Genomic DNA, 25,799 nt, shown 5'->3' with positions numbered 1-25,799 from the left:
AAGTCAAAAAATTCAAAAGGGAATATCACTTTTTTTTAACCAAAAGAGTAAAATTGCATCTGAGGGAGAGATATCCTTTCGAGAAAATTAACTTCGTCTACTTCGTTACGTTAAAATATATCAAAATCGCTGTCACAACAGCGATTTTATCACAAAGAAAAAACTTTTTTCATAAAATCACAGCCACAACAGCAAATTTGCAAAAAAAATGTATTTTTTTAAAAGAGAAAATCGTTTCACTGACGGTGATTTTATGAAAAAATGTTTTTTCATAAAAAGTTTTTTTTTGACAAATTTGCTACTGTGACAGCGATTTTATGGAAAAAAAAGTTTTTTCTTTGTTACAAAATAGCTGCTGAGCTAGCAATTTTTGTTTATTTCAATGTAACGGAATAGACAGAGTTGATTTTCTCTGAAGGATATCGCTCCCTCATGAGTGATTTACCCTTTTGATAAAAAAAGATTAGTGTGCTTTTGAAATTTTTGATAATTTTTTTATTCTTTTGATTTCGGACTCGTTAAGACAAATTATTTATTTGTTGCCTACTTTTTAACTATAACATATTCATCCTCTTAGGCCCACTATTTTATAAATAATAGATATTAATTGGAAGCTAATTCAAAAAAGAGGGGAAAAAAATATTATTCACATCTAAATAGAAACAAATACTGTGCGGAGTTTTTTGACAAATAAAGTCAAAAGACATAAAAAAAGATTCACTAATAATTATTTTGCTCCTAACAAATGTATACACTAGTGTGTACTTGTTTTTAAATTTTTAATTACAGTCAAATATTTATATTATATAATTGTCTTTAATAAAAAAAAAATCCAAAAGTCGTTGATTACGATTTTGTCTGATAAATATATAAACATCTCATAACGTGAATCACATCTTCTAACAACTAGAATATATTTAATAATATTTGTTGTCATTTTCAGAACTTATTGACTATTACTAAATTATTATTTTATTTTTAATCAATAACAGATATTTTTCAATAAAAAATGAAATTCCTTAATGATAAGTAGAGTTAAAACTTTTATATATTAACATTTGTCAAGATTTATTTTGCCATCGAGGAAAATACAAGTAATTTTTAAACATGTTACAATATAAAAATAAATATTTGTTTTCTTAATGAATTTGAATGATATTTAACTACATATAGGGTGTATTATTATTTTTTCATATTTGATTACTTAATATATTCTGAAAATATATTCTTTAGAAAAAGAAAGTTCTTTAGAAAATAAGGAAAATGAATTCTGATACGAAAATAGAAGTTTTATAAGTGACATTTTAAATTATTTATCTTATATTTACTCACATAACACCGCCAACTCCCAGATATCCACGTCAAACACTCACTCGTCCGCATTCATCCCACCTTATAATATTTGTTATATTCCTATTTTATGTATAAGTATTTTTCTTGAGATAATATTTTTACTTATTAAATATTAAAAAGCAGATAAAAAAAACTCACTATCCCCCTAAAAAACATGTTCTTTAGTATCAAACACACTCATAGTTATTAATAGTAGTAATTGATAACCGTTGACTTAGTAGCCCAAAAGGAATTTTAAAAATTCAGAAAAACATTAAAATTATTTTTAAATTTTGCGAAATAGACCGCTTATATCCATTATTACAATTTGTTATTCAACTTGGGTTAGATATTCAAAGGCAAAATCATGTGATGCATTTAATCAGTTTTCTGTCACCATATCCTTAAATCAAGTGGTCCACAACTAAGTCATCGATTTCATTAGGTCAGAATTAATGATTCATAATTTCGTAAAAAATTTAATTGATTACGTTTAAGTAGAAAGATTAATTTTATATGATATGTCATAAATATTAAAATTTTTGATTGTTAACTCTTGAGAATATGTGATTTCTTTGGCAGAATTTTTATCCCAAAATATAATGAAAGATATAAATAATCTATTTCGCATGGTTAGAGGCAATATTTCAAATCAATTACAAATACTTGAAAAATTGGTCATATCAATTATATTCGTTAATCATATATTTTTTAAATACACTATTTTATGTATCTCATATATTAATAAAATAAATAAATTATTGACTTATTTTTATGGAAAGCTATTTATATCAATTTCTCAAAAAAAAAAAAACTCATACACGAATAACAAACAAATACTCCCTTGAAGATCTTTTTACTTGTAAAATCCAGTTTTTAAAGTAATAACTTTTTACTTAAAAATTATATTTGAACATGTATTTTATTTGGAAAAAACTTGAAGTTTTACAAGTAGAAATCCCAAAAATAAGTTTGAACCAATTTCTAGGACTTGATTTCTTTTTTTCTTATAAGACAGATTTTCAAAATCTATGATCAAACAAATCAGATATTTAAAGAATTTCTTTAAAGACCTTAATTCAAAATGATTGTCNTCACAAATAAAGTCAAGCATGTCAAAGCCTTTGGTTACCTCTAATTTCACCCTAGTCCTACTTATTATAGCTTGTTGCTTCCATATTCATATTGTGGAATGCAAATGCCAAAAAACAAAAGAAAAGGCATCTCTCTTCATCTTTGGTGATTCTCTTTTTGATGTGGGCAACAACAATTACATCAACACCACCACTCTTGACCAAGCCAACTTCAAGCCTTATGGAGAAACTTATTTCAAGTTCCCCACCGGTCGATTTTCTGATGGACGTCTGATTTCCGATTTCATAGGTAAGTAATATTGTTGTTGAAATACAACAGATTTGAAGTTTATAGATTCTGAATTTTTGTATCAATACTTGTATACATCTAAATAGATTATTTAAAGATAAATATAGGGATTTGGATTAAAGTTATTGGTTTGATTGAATTTTCAATGTAAACCCTAACTCCAACCCCGACTCGACGTTCGTATTTGCCTTGGAACTATAGTATTAAGTACGAATTCGAACGAGTCTAATTGTTTTAGTATAAATTTTGTATTTTAAATTAAGAAATTTATTAAATATACATATATCCATCTGAATTCGATAAGTATACCGAGATATACAAATACGACGACAAATTCAGAACTTTACAAGGGGTTGAGATTAATGAAGGTATTTAAATCAACATCCTTCATTTTGATGTTCAAAATTTGAACAAAGTAAACACATAAGTTAAATGAAAGAATTCTTTTTATACGTAAGGTTTTGAATCGTATTATATCAAAATCTTTAGATAATAACATAAATAGTTCAAAAATTACTTTTGATTACAAATTTGAATTATAAATGTGATATAATATTTATTAAGATTTCTGACTCCGTTATTCGTTTTAAATTTTTCTTTTGGATGGGGGGCTCTTCATAGCTAGCCAGCCTAGATTGTAATATGACAATATATTTTACTGTTCATATATTTGTCTTTTTTTATTGTTTTTATTTGGTGACAGCTGAATATGCAAAATTGCCATTGCTGCCACCCTTTCTGCAGCCTGGTAGTCAACACACCTATTATAATGGAGCAAATTTCGCCTCCGCCGGAGCGGGATCTCTTGTCACGACTTTTCAGGGATTTGTAAGTCGTTAAATTTCCTCCTTATTGAAAATTCTAACAAGAGAATTCAATATTATATATGTATATAATGTCATACTTTAAATTCATATCTATAACGTACATAACAGTTTTAATCATATTTATTACTAAATTAAAAACTTCCTTTATATTAAGGAGATTTAATATCAAACACAATACTCCCTTCGTCCGGAAATAATTGTCCGATATATTAAAAATAGATGTGTAAGATTAATTGTCAATTAAACAATCAATAACTAATTAACTCATTTTTTTTTCAATTCTACCCTTAATAATTGTTCATTTTAATAATTATTGATTTAAAGTTACAAGAAGACTTTAATTTATAAAAGGTTGCTTTTGCAGTTTTCAATAAAATATCAACCATTCTAAGTACAGTTTTTTAAGAGTCATTAGAGCAGTAGCAAGTAAATATCCATTCTCTGTATACCAAAAGTTTATTCTCTGTATAAACTTCATTTGCCTTTAAATGTAAGAGTCATTAGAGTTATTGTTATAAATCTGACAATTATTTTTAGGATTATATTTGTCAAATTACATATTATATTAATTTTTTCTTGAGAAATGTGTATCATCTAAATCTGACAATTATTTCTGGACGGAGGAAGTATATGAACTTTAAAGAGTAACATGTTTAATAAAACAATTATTTAAATTTATTTTTTTTAACTCTCTGACATAAGTTAAAAAGGATGAAATAATTATTTTGTTGACTTAAAGAAGCTAGCTATATTAGGTGGAATCAAATGTTTTTTCTATAGAGACAACTAAGAATTACTGACTTTGTATAGTTGACTTTTTCAAAAATAACTTAAACAAGTAATTTTGACTCACTATTCAGCATAAGAGTCCCATATAAATATTGTTCGAAATATTTAATATTATATGTCATATATATTATCTTTTAATGTTATAAAAGTGACTCAAATTTATCTTTCACATTTTATCGTTGTTCATTTTAACCAAAGTGTGTTGATGATTTAATGATATTTAGTATTATTCTCGTTATCTTAATTTATGTGATATTTTTTATTTTTAATTCGAGAGTCAAATAGTTTAAATGTGATCGGAAATTTGTGCATGAAATCTTTTTAAAAAAAATTAAAATAAAATTTATATCTTTATAAACTAACTGCATAAGAAAAAATATTATAAGTCAAAATAATTAATCATTCAAAATAACTAAAAGATATAAAAGAATTTACGATTCCAAAAATCGAAAAGTTTCACATGTTGTCGTGTTCGTATTTCCTAGTGCCCACATTCTGAAATAAATAAAAAGGGGACTATGCAAGCTATTTATTAGGAACATATATTTTTAAAAAAAGTCAATGTTGATATAATTAGTAGGTGAAATTAATAAATTATATTATAGTATATGTTAGGCAGATTCTCAAAGCCGTTATATGTTCCATTAGCTACTTTTATGTTAGGTTCAATTCGCTTCAATTAAGATGAGAGATCAAGAATACTTTTAATTTGTATTCAGTATTTATATCAAATTAATATAACATATAGTTAATTAGTAATTACTCGTAATAATAGTTGAATTGGTGAATACTATTTTTTTATCTTTAGTTGAGCATGTTAAATCGGAGTTTGTCTAGTATAATTTATATTTTTAGTGATTTTTGAGCTAGTGCAAAAGAGTAATGTTGTGAAAATATCGTGAATTAACTAATACACAATCACAAATAAAGAAAACAGAGAAGAAAATAACACAAGAATAATAATGAGGTTTAGCTAAGTCTACTCCTCCAAGCAAACAGAGAAAGTTTTCCACTATGAAAGAAAAAGAACAAGTTTATAATGTTTTCAAGCCCTTCGGACTACATTGTTTCATATACAATACTTCAGAATCTCCAACTACATACCCTATTATAGATCTCAAGTACCCCAAATCTATGAGGAAAATGTTCTCTCAATCCAAAAAGGACAAAATATTCCTTTTCCAAATCTATTAGGACAAAGAGTCACCTAACTAATGATTATATACCAGAAAAAAATTTAAAACATAATTAATAAATGAGTTTACCACGTGCACACTTAAAAGGTAGTGGCTAGTTTCAAAAAGAAAAAGAAACAGACTTATGATGATTAAATTATACTCCCTCGATCCCAAAATAATTGCCTTGATTTTGAATAGGAGGGTCAAACTAACTAATATTTGATTTGAATTTGGATATTCATATCATATTTACTAATTATCCTTATAGTTTGAAATAATTATATTTTACTCATTAATTAATAATTTCATACTATGTTCCAAGTTAGATACACCTAGATACAAGTTTTTTTGCTACTAGATACATGACTTGAATAGCTAGGGAGAGATCGAGAACTGGAGGGACATGAACAAGATTTGTCTCTATATATCTCATATACATGCAATTACACTAGATAGGAGAGTAATAACGAGCAAGATGAGCTGGAGATGAGCGAGATTTGTCTATGTGTTCCTGATACATACGAATCCACTTACATTGGATACATAGTATCTAGAACAACACCTAATTTTAACTCCATGAATCTGGATGCACCAAAAAATGATAAGATTTGTGATGTTGCAAACAAATACTTAATTAATAATTGACGGAGAAAGTAATTATGTATTGTGCAATGGGGCGGACCCAAAAAGGATGAACCCACTTCGTTGAAAAATAACACCGTATATATATGTATATTTGATCAGTTTTTAAAATTTTATATCTATATATTAACTTTTAACCCTACTAACACAAGTGTGACCCTTGGCCCAGTGGTGAAAAGGGCTTAATTTTCCTAGCCTGCCCGAGTTTAAATCCTTATTCCAACACTTTAGTTTTATTTTTTATATCTTGAACCCACTTTGTGAAAATCATGAGTCCGTCACTAATCGTGTATATATTCTAACACATGCCTTTCATTAATTTGATGAAAATTTGTACTAGGGTTTGCATGCATGATTGCTTGTTACAACTTACAAGTAATAGAGAGGGTCCCTTGGACAATCAATAGAGACCAATGACAGCTTTGTACTAGAGGCCAGGCCCAAAAACAAATACATTGCTGTTTTATTTGGACTTAATATTATGTCCACACCACAATTTTAGGTTGGTGGTCCATGAACCTTAATCAACACATGGAAATCACAAAAAATAGTGTATCTTTGTAGCAAAATATATTGTATTCGATGCTTAATAAGTGTATTTGAATGTATGTTATATTATATTCAAATAGATTGCGAATGAGACCTGGATAATCGTATCGAAAGTCATATATAGATTCCTTGACATGATTATACCAAGAAAAAGAACAATTAATTTGGGAAAAGAATAATATTATTTATTTGTTTTAGATCAACATGAATTGTTTAATTAATTATTTTTGTTTTAGGTAATTGATATGGAAACTCAGCTCAAAAACTTCAAAAAGGTGAAGAGTTGGTTGAGAAATAAATTGGGCAAAGGGAAATCACAAAATATTTTGTCAAATGCAGTTTACTTGTTTAGCATTGGAAGCAATGACTACTTAAGCCTCTTTGTGACCAATTCCTCAATACCAATCTCTCCTCAATACCAACAAATGGTTGTTGGGAACTTGACAACCATCGTTAACGTAAGTTTATAAGCTGGTTAAATTGACTAATAATAAATATTTTTCAATAAGTTATTTTGATTTAGTCCATTTCAATATTAGCCTATACTAAAAAAATGAATTGTTTTTGCCACATCTAAATTTTATCTATCTTTATTTTCTTTTAACTAAAAAAATGAATTCACCAAAATGACACTCTTTCAAAATGTTCATATTAGTGGTAAATAACACTCTTTCAAAATGTTTCTAAAATCTATAATAACATTGGATCCAATAACAATTAATTGATGTCGGTAAAGAGTTTATCAGTAATCTTTGTTGATGTGTATATTTAGTTATTTTTGTTGTAGTGACTGTCTCGTGTCACCAATAATTGCTTTTAGCAATTTCTAGTCTTCATCTATATGGTGTTCTATTCATATGAATTTTAATAAATAATGTCGATATAGACTTTAACACTCTTTATTAATGTTTACATTTATTGTTGTTAAAAGTGATTTTTGTTGTAGTGACTGTCTGGTGTCACCAATAATTGAATTTAAATAATTTCTAGTCTTCATTTATCTGGTGTTTCATTCATATAAATTCAAACGACAATTGACTAATGTCTGTATAGACTTTAACACTCTTTAATAATATTTATATTTATTGTTGTTAAAAGTTATTTTTATTGTAGTGACCGTCTCGTGTCACCAATAATTGATTTTAGTAATTTCTAGTATTCATCTATCTGGTGTTTCGTTTCATATGAATTCCACAGGAGATATACAAAATTGGAGGAAGGAAATTTGGGTTCCTTAATTTAGGAGACTTGGGGTGTCTACCAGGGTTAAGAATGCTGAATTCATCTAACAAAAATGGGTGTTTGGAGAAAGCTTCAAATATGGCCAAATTACATAATGTTGAGTTGTACAATACCCTCTTCAAATTGAAGAAAAAATTGAAAGGGTTCAAGTATTCACTCTATGACTTCAATAGTAGTTTGAGAAAAAGAATTGATCATCCCTCCAAATATGGTATGTATTATTTTCAAAGCCATATACACAATTTATAATGTGAATAATTGTTTATATATATATATATATATATATTGATCGATAAGAGTAAGATCTGTGTACATACACACATATCACCCTCCCCAGATTTCTCTTGTGGGATCACACCGATTATGTTGTTGTTGCCCATCTAAAATAGGAAGAATCCTTCTTACATTCCTTTAAAATATAACTTCAATATTATATTTGTGGAGGTCGATGGAATGCACATAGACCTTATCCCTACCTCATAGAGATAGAAAAATTGTTTCTAATAGATCACCCTCGACTTATTTATGTTATGTTGTAAAGTTATGCTATCGGAGAATTCAGAATCTTAAATTTATAAAATTTAAATTCTGAACTAAAGTATTATATTATTGCAATCGTGATAGGTCTCAAGGAAGGAAAAATAGCATGTTGTGGAATAGGACGATTCAGAGGGATACATAGTTGTGGAGGAAAAAGGCCAGTGGGACATAAATTTGAGCTTTGTCAAAATCCAAATATGCATGTATTTTGGGACTCATATCATCTAACTGAAACTACTTATCACCAAATGGCAACTGAAATGTGGAATGGATCTTCTACTTTCAAGTCCCTCTTTCGATGCTCGTAGTTGTTCTTTTCGTCTCAATTTATGTGATGTTATTTGACTGGATACGGTATTTTATAAAAGAAAGATCTTGAAATTCGTAGCACAGAACAAGTTGTATTGCCTATACTCTCTCCATTCATTTTTTATCGTCACGTTGTGCTTTACGAAAGTCAGTTTGACTAATTTTTAAAGTCAAATGAGATTATATTAATTCAATATTTTAAACAAAATAATATATATTCAAAAACTATACCAAAAATACTATAAATTACAATTTTTGATTGTCACGTTATGCTTTACAAAAGTCAATTTGACTAATTCTCAGAGTTAAATTAGATTATATTAATTTGATAGTTTAAACAAAATAATAGATATTCAAAAACTTTACGAAAAGTAATATAAATGACAATTGATTGCATATCAATATGATGAAAAAAATACATAGTAAACTGTTAGTCAAAGTTTTAATAGTTTGACTTTAGAAAAAAAACTATGACAAGTAAAAATGGACGAAAATGTATAAATTATCTCATTAAAGAATAAAATTTGAAGTTTAGAGTGAAATTATTTTTAAATAAGGAAGAATGACTTTTTTAAAATGACTAAGAAGGAACATATGACATATAAATTGGGAGATATTGAGTACTATAATGTGAAAATTAAACTGTGTTATTAATAGTCCACTAAAATAATAGCTAACAAATATATATATATATTAGTATGATATATCAAAAAATTTATAATTCTGATACAAAAATAGCGTATATCTTATTTGTATATTTAGCTAGTAAATGTAATTATTTTAGTCGATCGACTAAAATTAACTCTAATAACACAAGTTTGTCGATTTTGATAAATTTAATTTCCTCTGGTATCCATACACGTGTTCTTATTATGCTGCAATTAAAACTATTCCACCATTTTGTAGATATATGGTTCAGACAACGAAGATGGTAAAATTTAATGGAATTTAAGATGAATCAAGTAAGGGTGGACGGTAAAGAGAGAAGGAGTCAGAATTAGGAGTTTGGAGTTTTAAGTTTTAAGATAAAATAGAAAAATATGTTCGAACCCACAATATTAGCGTCAAAAGCTTTTTCATGCCCCTTTCATTATCATTGAGCCGTCAATCAATTTTGTTAAGGGATTCACAAAACGAAAAAAACTATGTTTGTGTGTTTGGTGGTGGCGGGTGGGTGTGTGGGTGGGGCGGAGGTTGTGTTGTGTGCGTGTGTATTCATGTATATCTATATATTCATAGTTATACATGCTTATACAAAATATTGTATATATCATGAATTATCTAGGTGAAATCATGTATATTATAGAGTAACTTTCACATATAGCAAATATAAAAAAAATCATATTTGTAGATATAGTTATAGTTCGTATAATTGCGCTTCATAACAAATATAAATATGTATATTTCGTTATACATATACAAAAAAAAGGCAGCTGCATAATTTGTAATATATATACAAAGAAAACAGTTGTATAATTAGCTATACATATACAAAAGAAAGCAGTTGTATACAAAAGATTAATTGTATAATTTGTGTATGTATAAAACGAGAAAGAGAGAAAGACAAAAGAAAATTGGGCAGGGAAATATTTGTATTGTATAATTATAGCTGTATAGGACGAAAATATATGTATTTGCATGTGTATATACAATCTTCTCTCGCTTTATATAAATAGAAATGCAATTTATACATTTCGTTTATGTTTGTATAAGCGAGAGAGGCAAGCGAGATCTGAGAGAGTGGCGAGCTAGATCTGGGAGAGAAACGAAAATATATGTATATATAATTTCCACTCGCGTTATACAATTACAAACACAATTTTATGCATTCGTGTTTGCATAAAACCGAGAGAAGCGAATGAGACTGCCACCAAACGAGAGTGGCTAGCGAGATTCCACCAGAGAGAGCGAAAATAGCAATAATTTGCTAGAGGAAACAATTAAATCAAAGTGTATTTCTAACATTTAATTTAAATTAATAATTTGGTATTATATATAATTTTTCCTATATTATATTTATGTATTTTATAGTTATACAATCATTAAACAGAAGTCAATGAATATTTTTAAATTAAATAAAACAGAGTGGCAGAAAAATCTTCTCGGATTGTCTTACTCTGTAATTATCTTTTTTTTTTGTTTCATTTAAATAATAAAATTAATAAATGAACAAGGATTAAACTGAACACTAACCTAACATAATGCAAAATTAGACAATCCTGTTTATAAATAAAAAAAATAGAAAATTAATCAAAATAATAATTGTGTCTTTAATTGATCTACATTTTCAAAATGAAAAAAAAATCTTGTTAAAACTATTGCGATGGAAATCCAAAATACATCACTAAATTATCAAAATTAAGTTGTTTTCTAATTTAATTAACTCTTTCTTTGACTCATAAATATATCTTCATTAAGATCATATACATCAAATGAGCTTGCGCACATGACATAATGTGGAGAGCCTTAAGTTAAATCTTACTTTAAATACTTTCGTGATCGTAGTAATAAATAAAATGATAATTTACTATATAATTTTTTAAATATGATAAATTTAATGTTTTTGTAAATATATTGAGAAATGACTATAACTGATAACAACTTTTTGAATATGGTATATTCAATGTTTTTAAATATATTTAGAAATGACTATAACCAATAATAAGGGTAAATTAGGGACTAAGTAATAGTTTAATAGTTTAATTTTTTAAAATTAGACAAGTAAAATAAATTTTCTATTTTTTAAAAATCAAAATTGAGATATGTCCCTTGGTTATTTTAGTGCAATTTTGCGTGGAAAATATATTTAAAATAATTTAATCACATATATATTAATTTTTCCTATAGTTTAAAATAATTCGTATTGTCTCATCAATCAATAATTTCAATCATATTTCAAGTCAATAGATATATGTATTTTTACTATCAGATACATTAAAATAGGGTCAGAGAGTGAGATAAGCGAAATAATCTATGTTTTTCAGATAAATGTGAATCACAATAAATACATATATAATAATAACAAGACCGATCCAGATACATTATGTATATAGATACATTGAGAGAGAAGAGAGAGAATATATATATATATATATATATTTGAATGCGTCAAATAAATGTATTCAAAATTCAAATTTTAATAATTAGATACATAATATTGAAAACTTACTTGAAAAATTACTCCTAAATTAATAGGATTTATGTTATTTTTCATACATGCACTCGCTTTATTTATGGAATTTATTTGCTCCAAAAACTAAATGAAAAAATCGATAGATAAACGTCAATTTTCAGTATTATATTATTAACAATTAATTAAAAAAATTTATATCAACGATATTAATAGACGTAAAATATAAACGATTCATATAATTAACATTATATCGACGCAACCCATCTTTTTTCAAACTTAATACTTGCAATAACTTTGAGTTAGAAATATTTAGTGCTATCTCCGTTCACTTTTAATAGTCATATTACGCTTTTGAAAATCAATTTGATTAAAGATATCATTAATTCAATATTTTAATTATTTATATAAAAAGAATTATAAATTACATTTTTTGCACATCAATATGATAAAAAAAATATATTATAAAATAATAGTAAAAATTCTAATAGTTTGATTTTGAATAGACCATAATAATTAAAAAGAACAAAAAGAGTAGGAACATTTTATCATGATTTGAAAAGTCGTTAAGGTGGAATAGTAGGATTGCTTTTCGATCAATTCGATTTTGAAATTTATCAGTTGAACTTACCAATTATTAATTTATAAACATATTAAATCGTTATAGTCTTATAAAACTTAAATATTGACATATTAATTATTGAAAATTATTTATTCAATTATCAATTTAACTGTTAAGATTTAACATAAAAATAAAATTATTAAAAGTTACTCAAAAACAAAATAACAAATCAAATAAATCTTAAATATTAATCGATAGATTTCGCTTTTAAGATAAGGTTGTAAATTATTTTTTTGGGATAAGAATAAGTAAACACTTTTCTTGTGTTCTTTTTTTATTTTTTTTAAAGATCTGATAAATAGCATGATAAAAGTTATGATAAGCCAAATTTTTTTATTTTATTTTTGTCTTCTATTCAGGCAGTAGGGCCCCACACACTTCCTCGGACTTTGTTCTGACAATAATTGTGTCATTACGGCACGTGCTTATCCTTTCTCACTTCTACCAAATCATAAACGTGACACCTCCCAAACTATTTATTTTCGTTTTAATTTATTTATCGATTTTTAACTTAACGTAAAATTTATTAAAAAAATAGAAGAACCCTTTCAAAATATGTGATCTTAGGGCCCGTTTGGCCATAAATATATTTGGGAAAAATTTGGCAAATAATGTTTGTCCATACAATTTGCCATTATTTGGCAAATATTTTTGGCAAATATCCCAAATTTCCAAATACTAGTTTTTTCTAGTATTTGGGCCAAATCTCATTATTTGGGATATTTTGAAAATTAAAATTTTACCCCAATCTTTTATCTTTTACAAAAGCACCCTCTCTAGTTTTTGCTTGCGTTGTATTACATCATTTTTTACGTGAACACCAAAATAGTGATGAAATATTTAGTGAATATTAAATAATGATATGATTGTTGATGAAAATTATTAAAAATTGGCTTTAGGTAACAAAGTCATGTACTTTGTCTGCTTCACGATACATGGAATAATTCTTGTTGCACTCACTCCAAATTACCACATCGTTTTAGTGTCATGGACATTATTTGTTATTGTTGTAACGAACATTCAATTGACTTGTAATACAAACTTTTAGTTAGTTTTGATAGTTTTTAAAACTTGTGGGTATAAATCATATTTTTCTAAAAAGTTGAAATATATTTACCAAATTTTATGGCCAAACAGATGGTGAAATTTCACCCAAATTTTCACTCAAATAATATTTGCCAAGAATATTTGGAAATCTATGGCCAAACGCTAGCTTAAAATGGAACAACTCAAGATAAGTATTACAATATTAAATATTTCACGTGAAAAGTGTGAGTTCATTTATTTTTTTGAAAAATCAACGAAAGAATATGATGGAGCGGTAAACGCTTTTCATTCTAAATCAGACTTTTTAAGATTTGGGAGTTTCTCTAAGTGTGTAATCGCTTTTGTTAGGAAGTATTTTATCTTAATGTGTGATTTTTTTATATTAATTCGCTTAGTCGAATTTCAATATCAATATCGAACACCAGATAAAAAGTATAATAAATTTTTTTAAAAAAATTTAAACCAAAACAAGATAAAATAAATAAATTAAAACGAGAGGATAAGAATCCTACTATGTATAAAATATACTATTAACAAGCTATTATTCTGCACTAAAATAATACTCAATATCTATTTTTATTATACATATTCCAATTGAATTAGTGATTCCAATTGAATTAGTGAGAATTAAAAAAAAAAAAAAAGTGAACAAAAATATTTTTTATTATGTATTTTTCTTCTCAATGAAATGATTCGATCGGTATGAAGGTGAAAAACCATGTTTTTATTAGAACAAGTTTTCTATTGATATGTGATAGAAAAAAAACTCTGTTTCTAGCAATGAGTCAAAAATGAGAATTATATTTAGATCATTTTGATTTTGAAATTTCTTAACTAAAAAAATATTTAATCCAATGTAACTCTGATTTTTTCATAATTATTTTAAATAAATTTATAATCAGCCCATCTTGCACATATCAGATTCTCCATGTCATACACACCTAAATATTATTTATTTTTTTTTAAAAAAATAAAAAATAAATAAATATGAGGTCATTGTGTCTTTTAAAAAAAAAAAAATACTAGCAACATAATTATTAGGATGTTTGAAAGAAAGATTATATATAAAAATTTAAATTAAATATTGCAATATTATAAGACTTGCTATATAGTATTTCTAATTTTAATTTGAGAATTTTTATATGATAGTTAATCCTCAGTATCTTAATTCCATGTCCTTTTGTTATCTCTTGTATCTACTTTCTTTGTAATAGAAAATTTAATAATATTTTATAATGAGAAAAAAATATTTTATTAGAATATACCATTATTTTTATGATTATTGTGAATTTTCATAGAATTTTCTTAGAGATTAACGAAAATGTGACTAAGTTAAATGTTGATTCAAAGTCATGTTTCTAATGTGAGCTATATCTTCTTTCTATAGTATATGCTTTTTGGTGTGATATATTAATATTCCCTTCTCCACATGAATTGTGATGATTGGAATTGTCTTTAGTGTTGTGTTATTTTTAATTAAATTATTGGAATAATCTTAATTAAATAATGAGATTGTCAATGATAAAATTAATTATAATAAAATAATGAGACAATTGATTATACTATTTCGAGAAAAACGGTAATTAAAGAATGAGACAAACGATCATAAGAATAAAATAAAATGGACAATTACTTGTAAACACGGCCATAGTAAAATGATGAGATGATTGATTGTAAGAATAAATGGAACTAGTAGTTATAAGAACAATAGTAATAAATCATGACACAATCAAATATAAGAATAGCGATAGCTAAATGACGATATAATCGATCATGAAAATAACTGTAATTAAATAAGACTGTTAGTTATAAGAATAATCATAAATAGATGATAAGACAATCATTCATAAGAATAGTTGTAATTAAATGATAACACAGATGATCATAAGAATAACCGTAATTAAATAATGTGACAGATGAGAACAATCGTGATTAAATGAGACAACCAAATATATGAATAGTTGTAATTGCACGAGATGATTCATAATTATAAGAATAATCTTAATCGAAATAAAAATAATCTTAATTAAAAATGAGACAATCGATTAAAAATATAATTATGATTTAATAAAATCAATAATTGTTAAAATAAAATCATCATAATTAAATGATATGATTATTGACTGTAAATATAATTAATATCATAATTAAATTAAATAATTTATTGTAAGAATAGTCCTAATTAAATGTGACAATCGATAATGTTACGTTTTTGCCGACGTGATTCCCTTTGATATAACACGATCTAAAAGTCATCTATTGTTGAATTTTTCTTAACTATAAATTAAATGAATATATAATATAATATGTGTGTAAATGAATGAAACATTTGATAATATTATATATGCTTATGTCAACTTTTCTATATATTTAATTGAGGAAGAGAGAAGTCATACAATTAATTTAATTTAGAACTTGTGCATGACCATTTTTAATCTTTTGGTTCAACTACTTGAAAATTACGTCGATATTTTTTAATTTTATATATCGCTATTTTGATAATTATATATTTTTTGATAGTTTTACAAATGAAAAAAAAATATATATTGAGATTTTATTTCTATCTTAAAAGATAGAAAGACAGTTTCTAATAGCATTATCAAATGAAACCTACTTTATTGTTAATAAATTTCACAATCGAAACAATTTTTACATAAACCTAATTGATGTCACGTAACTTTTCGATACCATAATGAGATTATTGAATTGAAATATTTAACACATTAATTGTAGGGGAAGTCGTAATTAATTTCTAAGCTAACATATTTATCTAAGTAATATTCGACAAAAAAACTTTAATGTCACATTGAAGAATTTCACGCCACAAATAATTCCCGCGTAAAATTTTACCGGCAACCACGTAACTTTCACTTACAATTATGAGAACACTAAAAAATAAATAAATAAATTATATCATAATACGTAAAAATAGCTCATTCGATCCATAAATTAAATCAACTCACGATTCACTCCTAAACTTACGTACTCTATAATCCAAACAATCCTAGATATTAAAAATATTAAAATGTGAGATAATGAATTTTTACATTTACAAAAAACAATAATTTGTAACTATACTATAAAAAAAATATATATCACATTTTTTTCCCTTCAAAATGTTTAATTTTTTTTTTCTTAGGACATCTAAATGATGATTGTATTATTAATACATTTTTGAAAAGTTCCTTTGTACGCTGAGCTGTACGAAATTACATAAATCTTCATTTTTTTTATTTATATATATATGTGTGTCCGTTTATTCTGTGGACAGAGTCGCCGGAGCTGTTCCATTTCCGATCTGTAAACCCCGCCATTCGCAACTCTCCTCTACCGCCGGCGAGAATTCACCGTCTTACCGGTTAATCTCTTCTGCAATTCTTCTATCATTTTTTTCTTCTTTGTGATTTATCAACTCTGTTTTTATTTTCTCATTGATTTTTTTTGAACTTGTGATTTTGATTTTAAAGTTTGTCAATTCTGTTTGGAATAGCTGTTGAAGCATTTAGATTTTTGTATGAGTCAGTTGACCTGTGAATTTTTTTTTTCGATTTTTCAGTTTTATGAGCAACTGATTAATTTTGAATTTTGTGATTAGATGGAGATAGATAGCAAGGAAAGGCATGAAACCAATTTGCAGCCGCCGAAAGAGAACAATTTTTATCTGCAGAAGTTTCGTCTCTACGAGACTCGCTCGGTATATGCTTGAAATTTTTTTAATTTGTACAATTCTGTCTCGAAATGTTTAAAAATGTGTGTGTTTTGATCGTTTTGCGTTGTGTTTTGAGTATCTGAATTTTAATTTGAACTGATTTTAGTTGGATTTGTCGATTTAAGTTAGTTGATTGAATCTGGAAGAGAAACGAAATGTGAAGGAGAGAGTGAATTGTTTTTGTTGAATGTAGAGTTGTACTATTCGATTTTCGTGTGTTTATTTACATCTCTTTGTGTTAGATTGTTGGAGTATGGTTTCAAATGAATAACCATTACTTTTTTTCAATCTCAAGAGATGTATTGATTTCACTTTTTGAATAAACTTTAGTTGTGTTCAAGCTGGTGTTTGTGTACTAGCTTTGATGGCTCAAGTTGCGCTCTCATGGTTGAATGTGGAAAAGAACGTTATGTTCAAGCTCGTGTTTGCGTACAACTTGCTAGGTGTGTTTTACCTGTGCAAGCTTTGTGCCCTTTTTTCCCTAGTTTTCTTGTTCCTGCATTAATGAATGCATCAATAATGAGTAGTAAATGCTGTTTAGTACGAATTTAGTCACCACCATATTTATTCTCCGAGATTCTAGGATTATAGATTTGAAATGATATGCGGTTTTAGTTATTTTTCCTATTTTGGTAGGTCCTGTTTCTCTCTTATGCTGAACTGTCTGACTCAACCTAAATATGTCGTTATGCGCAATTTTATAGTCATTAATTATGCCTTGTCGTTATACTAAATGCTCGATTATATTTAACTTATTTTTTTATATATACGGCAGAACTTTTACATGATAGGATGGGATAATAGCAGAACTATTTGGAAAGTATTAAAGATTGATAGATCAGAATCCACAGAGCTACTCATTCATGAAGATCCCACCATATATTCTGAACGTGAATACTTAGACCTCCTAAGTAGAATACATGAAGGAAACAAGCCTACTGGAGGGCTTAAATTCGTTTGTCTCTGCTATGGAATTATTGGTATATTATACTTCCGAAGTGTCGCTCTCTTTATATGTGAACACAACTAATGTTTCTTTTCTGTCTTAGGTTTTATAAAGTTTTTGGGAGCTCATTACTTATTGGTTATAACTGAAAGAAGAGAGATCGGAAAGATACGTGGTCATGTTGTTTACGCTATCACTGAGAGCGAGATGTTCCCGGTTCCCAATTCTACGGTGCTTTCCAAAATGACGTATTCTAAGGATGAGAACAGGTCTTTCGTCAATTCTGCATGTCAATGTAAACTGTACATAGTATTTTAGGAAGGCAATATAATGGAACGATTACGAAACCACTTCTAGTTGTGTTTTAATATTCTTTTATTTGGATGGTGACTATCTTATTTTGACATCTGTAAGTAGTCGTATGTTGCTGAGGTAATTGCTACACTATTTTAGCAATACACCTTGTAACGTATTCATTGTCCAATGGATTTCATGTTGACCGATTCACTCAGATGCTCACAGGATGAGTATACTGAGAATGCTTATAGATGAGCCTTTTATAGCTAAGTCATTCGTAGAGCCTAGTGCCAGTTCATTTCCTGCAAATGTACAGGGGCAAATTACAGTGGTGTTCTGATGTTATTTTTTACATGTTGAATGAGACAAGGTATCTTCAGGATTCTAGCAACACAAATATTGAATTTTTTATTTCAAAATTGTTTCCTCTACACTTTATCTATTTGTTGCATCAAAAGTGATATTTACTTAACTTTTTTTCTTTTGGTTCCTTTTTTTTTTCTTGTTTCGGTGAAATAGATACCTAAAGCTCCTCCGCAAGATGGATCTCACAAAGGACTACTTTTTCAGCTACTCCTATCATATAATGCTTAGCTTTCAAAAGAACCTGAGCAACTCAAAGTCAGGTGTCGCCATTTATGAGACAATGTTTGTATGGAATGAGTTCTTGACTCGAGAAATTCACAATCAACTCCAAAATACTAAATGGACTGTCGCATTAGTCTATGGGTTTTTTAAGCAGGTATTTCTGTCTGAAAATATTCTTTTAAATTTGTACACGTAACTGCGAATCTGAATCTTAGCTCAATATAGCTTGGCAGATATGGCTTTTTGATATGATACCATATTTGATGTGTACAGTTTGTGATTTTATCTCAAAATATATCGTTGTGAGCATTTATGTTTGCTTTACTTATTTAATGGCACTATAAGTGGGATCATACTTTCAACCGTTTATGATTTTCTTATGTTTTACTTTTGTGGACAGGCTACATTTAAAATTTCTTCGCAAGACTTCATCTTAACCCTTATTGCTAGACGGTCTCGCCATTATGCTGGTACCAGGTTCGTATGGAATCTTGTGTCATCCTTTATTTGCTATTTTAACTCTTGGCAAGTGGCCTGGAACTAACACGACACCAAATTATGAAAATAGTTCTCTTATCTCCTAGGTGTTTTAAATTACTTTCATTTGAATTCTTAATGAGTATATAGTGAACATCAGTAAGTGCTTAACCAAGTTTTGTTCCTTCTATATTACGCAGATATTTAAAAAGAGGAGTAAATGAGAAGGGCCGTGTAGCAAATGATGTTGAGACGGAACAAATTGTATTCGAAGATGTACCTGAAGGATCCCCTTTTGGAGCAACTTCTGTTGTACAGAACCGCGGTTCAATACCTCTTTTTTGGTCTCAAGAAACTTCGCTCTTGAATGTGAAACCTGACATCATATGTACGACCAATAGATACTTAAGATTTTTTTGAGTATTTTTTTCTCAATTTTCGTTGACTCTCTCATCTTTTAGTGTCAAGGAGGGACTTTAAGTTTGAAGCCACCAAACTTCACTTTGAAGATCTTGCTCAAAGATATGGAAATCCAATTATTATATTGAACTTGATTAAGGTAATATTTTTCAGGATTCAGTCCATTATTTTTACTTTTCAAGTACAAGCAGTACTGTGATTTTTTCTGACACTTCCCCCTTGCATTGTTTGTTATTTTTATGTTAAACAGACTTTTGAGAAGAGGCCCAGAGAAATGATTCTTCGTGCAGAATTTGCTAATGCTATTGAGTTCTTAAACAAAGATCTTCCTGAGGACGAACGCTTGAGATTTCTTCACTGGGATATAAACAAACGCCCGAGAATGTATATTGTCGCTGCCTCTTCTTTTCATTTTATCTTTATAGTTGGTTCTTATTTTTGAATCTATCGTACTGATCTATGGGTTTGATGACAATCTGGTATCTCTCTTACAGCAAAGCTAAAATGGCCTTGCTACGTCTAGGTGATGTGGCTGCTAATGCTTTGGAGTTAACTGGCTTTTTACACTGTCAGCTTATCCCTACTTCAAGAACTGAGGAGTTACAAAAATTGTCGCCCACCAGGTAAGTTGCCAATCAAATGATTCTTTTGAAGGTTTTAGTTTGTTAGTTTGTGAGAGTTGATCGTTCTCTAATTGTCATTTCTTGGGAGAATCTCGCAAAACTGCTATGGAGCTTAGATGTTTGGTTGGCTTTTTTTTGGTATTTTTGCATTCACCATGTGTCGGCTGGGGTATATGTTGAGGCATAAGTTAATTTAGCCTCGTGTGGTGCATTAAATTATATAGAGTTTTGTTGCAATCTAGTTGATATGGGGTATTTTCAAGTAGTTTATATGGGTTCAATTCGTGTTTGCTGCTCTTTCAAGAGCATCAAAGCTCTTTTTTTTGTTCTCTTCACGTCGATCATATTTGATGTAGTTGTGATGATAGAGGAGACCATGTTAAAGAGGACCTTGACGAAATGGATGTTGAAATGGACAATGAGTGTGACAAACTGCGTGGAGCTTACTGTGTCAAAGTTTCATCAGTCCAAAATGGAGTCTTAAGAACGAATTGTGTAGACTGTTTGGATCGCACAAATGTTGGCCAGTATGCCTATGGACTGGTTGCTCTGTCCCATCAGCTGCATGCCTTAGGCTTTGTAGATATTGACAACATCAACATTGATTCACATTCTCCTTTAGCACAAGAACTAATGCAGATCTACGAAGAAATGGGAGACACTCTTGCACTGCAATATGGTGGCTCTGCTGCACATAATAAGGTAATCTGTCTTTCAGTGCATTGAATTTCCGATGCCCTCCTTTTAAGTTATCTTCATTTAAGTGGATGGGATGGTGGGACAACTTTTTTTTTTTTGATGATCTGCCATACTGATGAATATGAACCCAAACAGATATTTTCAGAAATGCGAGGCCAATGGAAAGCAGCAACAAGGTCTCAAGAGATCATTCGATCAGTCCAGCGTTACTACCGTAATGCGTGCATGGACCCTGCGAAACAAGATGCCATCAATGTGTATGTGAATTATTTCCTTTACGATAAGTTCTGTCAGGCTGATATTTTGAAAAGATACGTGCAACTTTAATGCATTACCATTTCCAGGTTCTTGGGCCATTTCCAGCCACAAGAGGGTGGGCCAGCTCTTTGGGAATTGAATGCAGACCAGCATTATGATGTTAGGAAGCATGGATCAAATCCAACTGCCGAAAGATCTAGGTATGAAAGCCATTACAAGGCAGACTTATCGATCCCTTGTTTCTCTCTTCTAGATTTTTTTTTTTTTTTACTGTTTAAAGGTCGCTCTGTTGAATCACTATTTGGTTGTTATAGTGATATGTCACTGTTTTATGCCTGTCATTAATGTAAGCCTGCCTTGTGACCATCTAACTGATATGAAGGTGTAACCATCTAACCGATATGAAGGTTAAAGGTGATTCTGATTACGTGTCCACCGCGTAATTAAAGCTGTCTTTTCAAGTTATCTGGTGAAGTATCCAAAACAGAAAGAAACTTTTTCTGTTTGCCAGACACAATTGTATCAAAGCTGTTAGCAAAGCAGTTTGTTAATACGCAGGTCATATTTTAAAAGATCGCTATCAGAAGGAAACATAAGTTGCGGAAGCAGTTCTCAGGGTAAAGACACTGACTTAGATCAGACTGAAGACACTTACGAGCCTTTAACTGAACGTGGCAAAGGTTGTAAGGGTATTTCGGAGTCATCACCAGAAATCTGTACCTGTGACAGTGATATTTCGTTTACCAGGTAGCTCGGTTTAGATTTTCTGTGCTTCATAAATTCATTTGAAGCAGTAACATATTCAGGTGATTCATGATGTCGGATATTTCTTCATCGAATGGCTGCTAACTGCTACTTGAGGTAGAAATATTGTTAATGGCAATATGCAAAGATAATGTATGATTTCTTACCGAAAAAGAACATACCTTAACCTCATGGCTGTATGTGATATTGCCATGTTGCATCTTGAAAAATTCTGTTTGCTCAAAGACTTTTGTTGTAACTGAGCTCTTAAAATGTGATGTATGTTTTCGAACTTCCTATTCTTCATTTTTTACTTGGGTTGATGTGATGATATTTGGAAAAATATTCCTACTTCGATAACTGATCGGTATTGGTTCTTTTCTTCTTGTTATAGGTTCAACCCCTCATTGTCAAGCAGACAGCTTTTCCATGATATACAGTTAGATCAATGTCTCCGAAGTAGTAGCTTTAAATTTGAGGAAGGTGCTTTGTTCGATTCATCAAATTTTTTAGATGTTGATTGGCTCTCTTCATCAGGAAATTCTTGTGAAGAAGAAACATATGACAGGTAAACTTCATGTTTAATGACCAAATGCACCACTACACAACAGATTGATCGTTTTAGGAAAACATGGTTTTAATGGCCTTGTTTGTTATATTAGTAGTACTTTTTTTTTTTTTTGTTAAATCTTAAGCTTATTCTGTTTTTACAGATCTTCAATCATAGGTTCTCCATCTCGGGGCATGTCATCGGATAGCATGACAACAAACGTTTCAGCTCCTGATTCCGGGACAAGTTTGAAGGTCAGTTCACTCAGAGCTTAGAAAATTTCAAATAAGTGAAGCAAATACCTTGTTATTTTCTTCTTTTTACATGTTAGTGTGCACTACTAATTCCTTTTTTCTTTCCAACTTTCTTATTTTAGAAGGTGCAGACTCCCGGAGAAATCAGTGTTGATGCTAAAGTGAGTAAGCAGATGCACCGGCAATACTCTGAGAAGTTTGTTCGTTGGGTTACCGAAGAAGATGGTTTTTTTGATTGAAGTTTCAGTAAAGTTCTGGTCTGGTCTCTTTTTGGAGCTATACATTATTTTGGACAGTTTCATTCGATAGATCGCATCCCAAGGACGATGCGGATACATAAAGAAAAAATAAACAACAAGGTGATCATCTTTACTAGGATAAAGAATAGTAGCCTATACAAAGCTATTAAGTTATATTAGGGAAGTGTAGGTGTAAATTGAAAAGGACATGTTCTTTTCAGTTGTTTTTGGATCCTCTTTTCCCCAGACCAGCAACATTTTTTTTTTAGCTTTCAGTTTCTGTAAATACTTTTTATTACTTTTAGAAATTGAAGCTGGATTATTCATTTCGACGTGCCCTATTTTGAATGCTTTGTTTGATCTTGAAACTCATGGATTATAGTTACCATCTCATCGTAGTGATGGTAATTGTGGATCGTGATTGCTTAGGTAATACGCGAGCTTCTTGGAGGAAGCATCATTCTAATATATTTCAAAATTTCGTGTGTTGTGGTATTATTTACAGGTGATAATCGGAAATCTCTCTTACCTTTTCCAAGGTAGAAAGTGAGGTTTGCGTACACTTTACTCTCCCCAGACCCTACTTATAGGATCACACTGGGTTGTTTTTGTGATTGGTTTTTCTTTTTTCCTTCCTTTTTTGTGTTATATTGTTGATGCATGTAGTTTATTCTGAAGGTGAGAGGCTAGTTTACTTGGTCAACTTGTGTTAAGAACTCAATTAGCTGTTTTGTACCAAACATTTTTATGTCAACCAATTGCATATCTCAATTCTAGACTAGTTAGCGTAAGTTGATACTAAAGGAGTCGTTTTGATGGGGTGTATAAGAATAGTGTTTAATAAGATATATTTGTAATGTTGGGCATTATTTATGCTGAGATTATTTCTTATGTAACTGTTTATTTATGCTTGAGATTTATGCTTAAGGTTATTTCTTATGCACAATGGGAAGGATGTGGAAAAAGTATTAATGGACAATTAGTTTTTAAACATAATTAATACATGCATTAGATTTTTTTTGACTTGCTTATGTCATGTTTTACCATGTATTAGTTATATATATATATATATATATATATAGATATATAGCATATATCAAATAGTGTATATAGCTAATGTTTATACTAGTTATACATTAATTTAAAAAATATATCAAATAAGATATTAATAATACACAAAATTTATGTATGCATTATAAGATAACATTGCATTTAACAATTTAGGATAGTGGAATTGCAGTTGATGATTGATATTAGAAAGCAGCCTCTTGTTCATCATTTACATTAGGGATAATTGCACTTTGGTATCGTAATTATTGATGAACTTTAGTTTTTTTTTCATGTAATATTTAGATAAGTATATTTAACTTTTAGTTGACTAATTTTTGGTCCATCTATATAGCCTTCTTCTACCCTTTTCCTATAGTTAATAATCACGTTGTTCTATTTTATTTTATTTTATTTTTGGAAAAATTATCTAAATACACAATTTATTTTATTATATTCTCTAAATAAATTTATCATTTAAAAAAATTATAAAAATTCCTATGTTACGCAATATATTAGTCGGATACATAACTTTACGATATATCAGATGCACTCAATGTATCGGGATGTTACTTTACGCAATGTATCGGTTGGATAGATTACTTTGCGCGATGTATAAGTCGAAAACATCACTTTACGCGATGTACCGATTGGATACATCACTTTACGCGATGTATCAGAACATTGAGTGATGTATTCGGGACTGATGTATCAGGACGTTGAGAGATGTATTGGAAACCGGGACACGATGTATCAGGACGTTTTGGGATGTATCTAGATTTCACCAAATTTAAGGAATTTTTGTAATTTGAAAAATGGTAGGAATATGATATAATTAGATCTTAACACTATGAGATTTATGTAAAATCTATTTTTGTGTATGTGCACGGCTGCGCGTGTGCGTGCGTATGTGTCTATGTGTGTTACTCTCTGTTATTTTACTTGTTTCGCATCTTGTTGTCATATTTTCTTATTACCATATTTTGAATTCTTTTTTTTTGTTTGTTTTTGTCAACATAGATAAGGGTAAGATCTATTAGCCTATTAGCTTGTTATCTTCTCCAAATCTCATTTGTGGAATGAATTATGTATGTTTTTTTTATATATTTAGAAAATATGAGATATTCAGTTTGAGTATTATATCGTCTCCATGCGATTATATCAAGTTACATGTTTATTAAGTCAAGTCAGTGGATCACTGGAAAATTCATCTTGAATGACTCGGGGCTTATTTTCTCTCAAATTCTCTCCTCCCCTCTATCTCCAACACCAATGTATGTTCCTCTCATGTATCTCAAGCGTTTATAAATATTCTTAATCTCTATCATGAATTTTTAACAAGACTGTAACATCAAATC

General features: G+C 28.9%; 2 protein-coding genes across 6 annotated transcripts; both read left to right on the top strand.

Moving 5' to 3' along the window:
* Positions 1 to 2,432: 2,432 nt before the first annotated feature.
* On the top strand, positions 2,433 to 8,865 carry LOC107006683 (GDSL esterase/lipase 5-like). Its single transcript, XM_015205199.2, has 5 exons — positions 2,433 to 2,715; positions 3,419 to 3,543; positions 6,937 to 7,158; positions 7,898 to 8,153; positions 8,567 to 8,865. The coding sequence occupies exons 1-5, from the start codon at positions 2,445 to 2,447 to the stop codon at positions 8,788 to 8,790; spliced, it is 1,098 nt and encodes a 365-aa protein (XP_015060685.1). The 5' UTR covers positions 2,433 to 2,444; the 3' UTR covers positions 8,791 to 8,865.
* Positions 8,866 to 16,810: 7,945 nt separating this feature from the next.
* LOC107007487 (phosphoinositide phosphatase SAC2-like) lies at positions 16,811 to 23,726 on the top strand. Of its 5 annotated transcripts, none has more exons than XM_015206124.2 (17): positions 16,811 to 16,948; positions 17,186 to 17,284; positions 18,075 to 18,279; positions 18,349 to 18,514; positions 19,062 to 19,284; positions 19,531 to 19,607; positions 19,808 to 19,995; positions 20,069 to 20,166; positions 20,278 to 20,411; positions 20,522 to 20,650; positions 21,007 to 21,352; positions 21,485 to 21,606; positions 21,694 to 21,807; positions 22,166 to 22,354; positions 22,746 to 22,919; positions 23,065 to 23,155; positions 23,278 to 23,726. In XM_015206124.2, the coding sequence occupies exons 2-17, from the start codon at positions 17,186 to 17,188 to the stop codon at positions 23,392 to 23,394; spliced, it is 2,472 nt and encodes an 823-aa protein (XP_015061610.1). In that variant the 5' UTR covers positions 16,811 to 16,948; the 3' UTR covers positions 23,395 to 23,726. The 5 variants fall into 5 exon arrangements, 4 of the variants coding, with proteins under 4 accessions (XP_015061610.1, XP_015061611.1, XP_015061612.1 ...); XM_015206126.2 differs by having other exon boundaries at positions 16,845 to 16,948; positions 18,349 to 18,912; XM_027913620.1 differs by lacking the exon at positions 16,811 to 16,948 and adding an exon at positions 17,630 to 17,742.
* Positions 23,727 to 25,799: the final 2,073 nt, after the last annotated feature.

The sequence above is a fragment of the Solanum pennellii genome, chromosome 12 (genome assembly GCF_001406875.1).
Source record: "Solanum pennellii chromosome 12, SPENNV200".
Classification (NCBI taxonomy): domain Eukaryota; kingdom Viridiplantae; phylum Streptophyta; class Magnoliopsida; order Solanales; family Solanaceae; genus Solanum; species Solanum pennellii.
The sequence above is the reverse complement of the archived record's forward strand: the minus strand, read 5'-3'. Positions and strand labels throughout refer to the sequence as shown.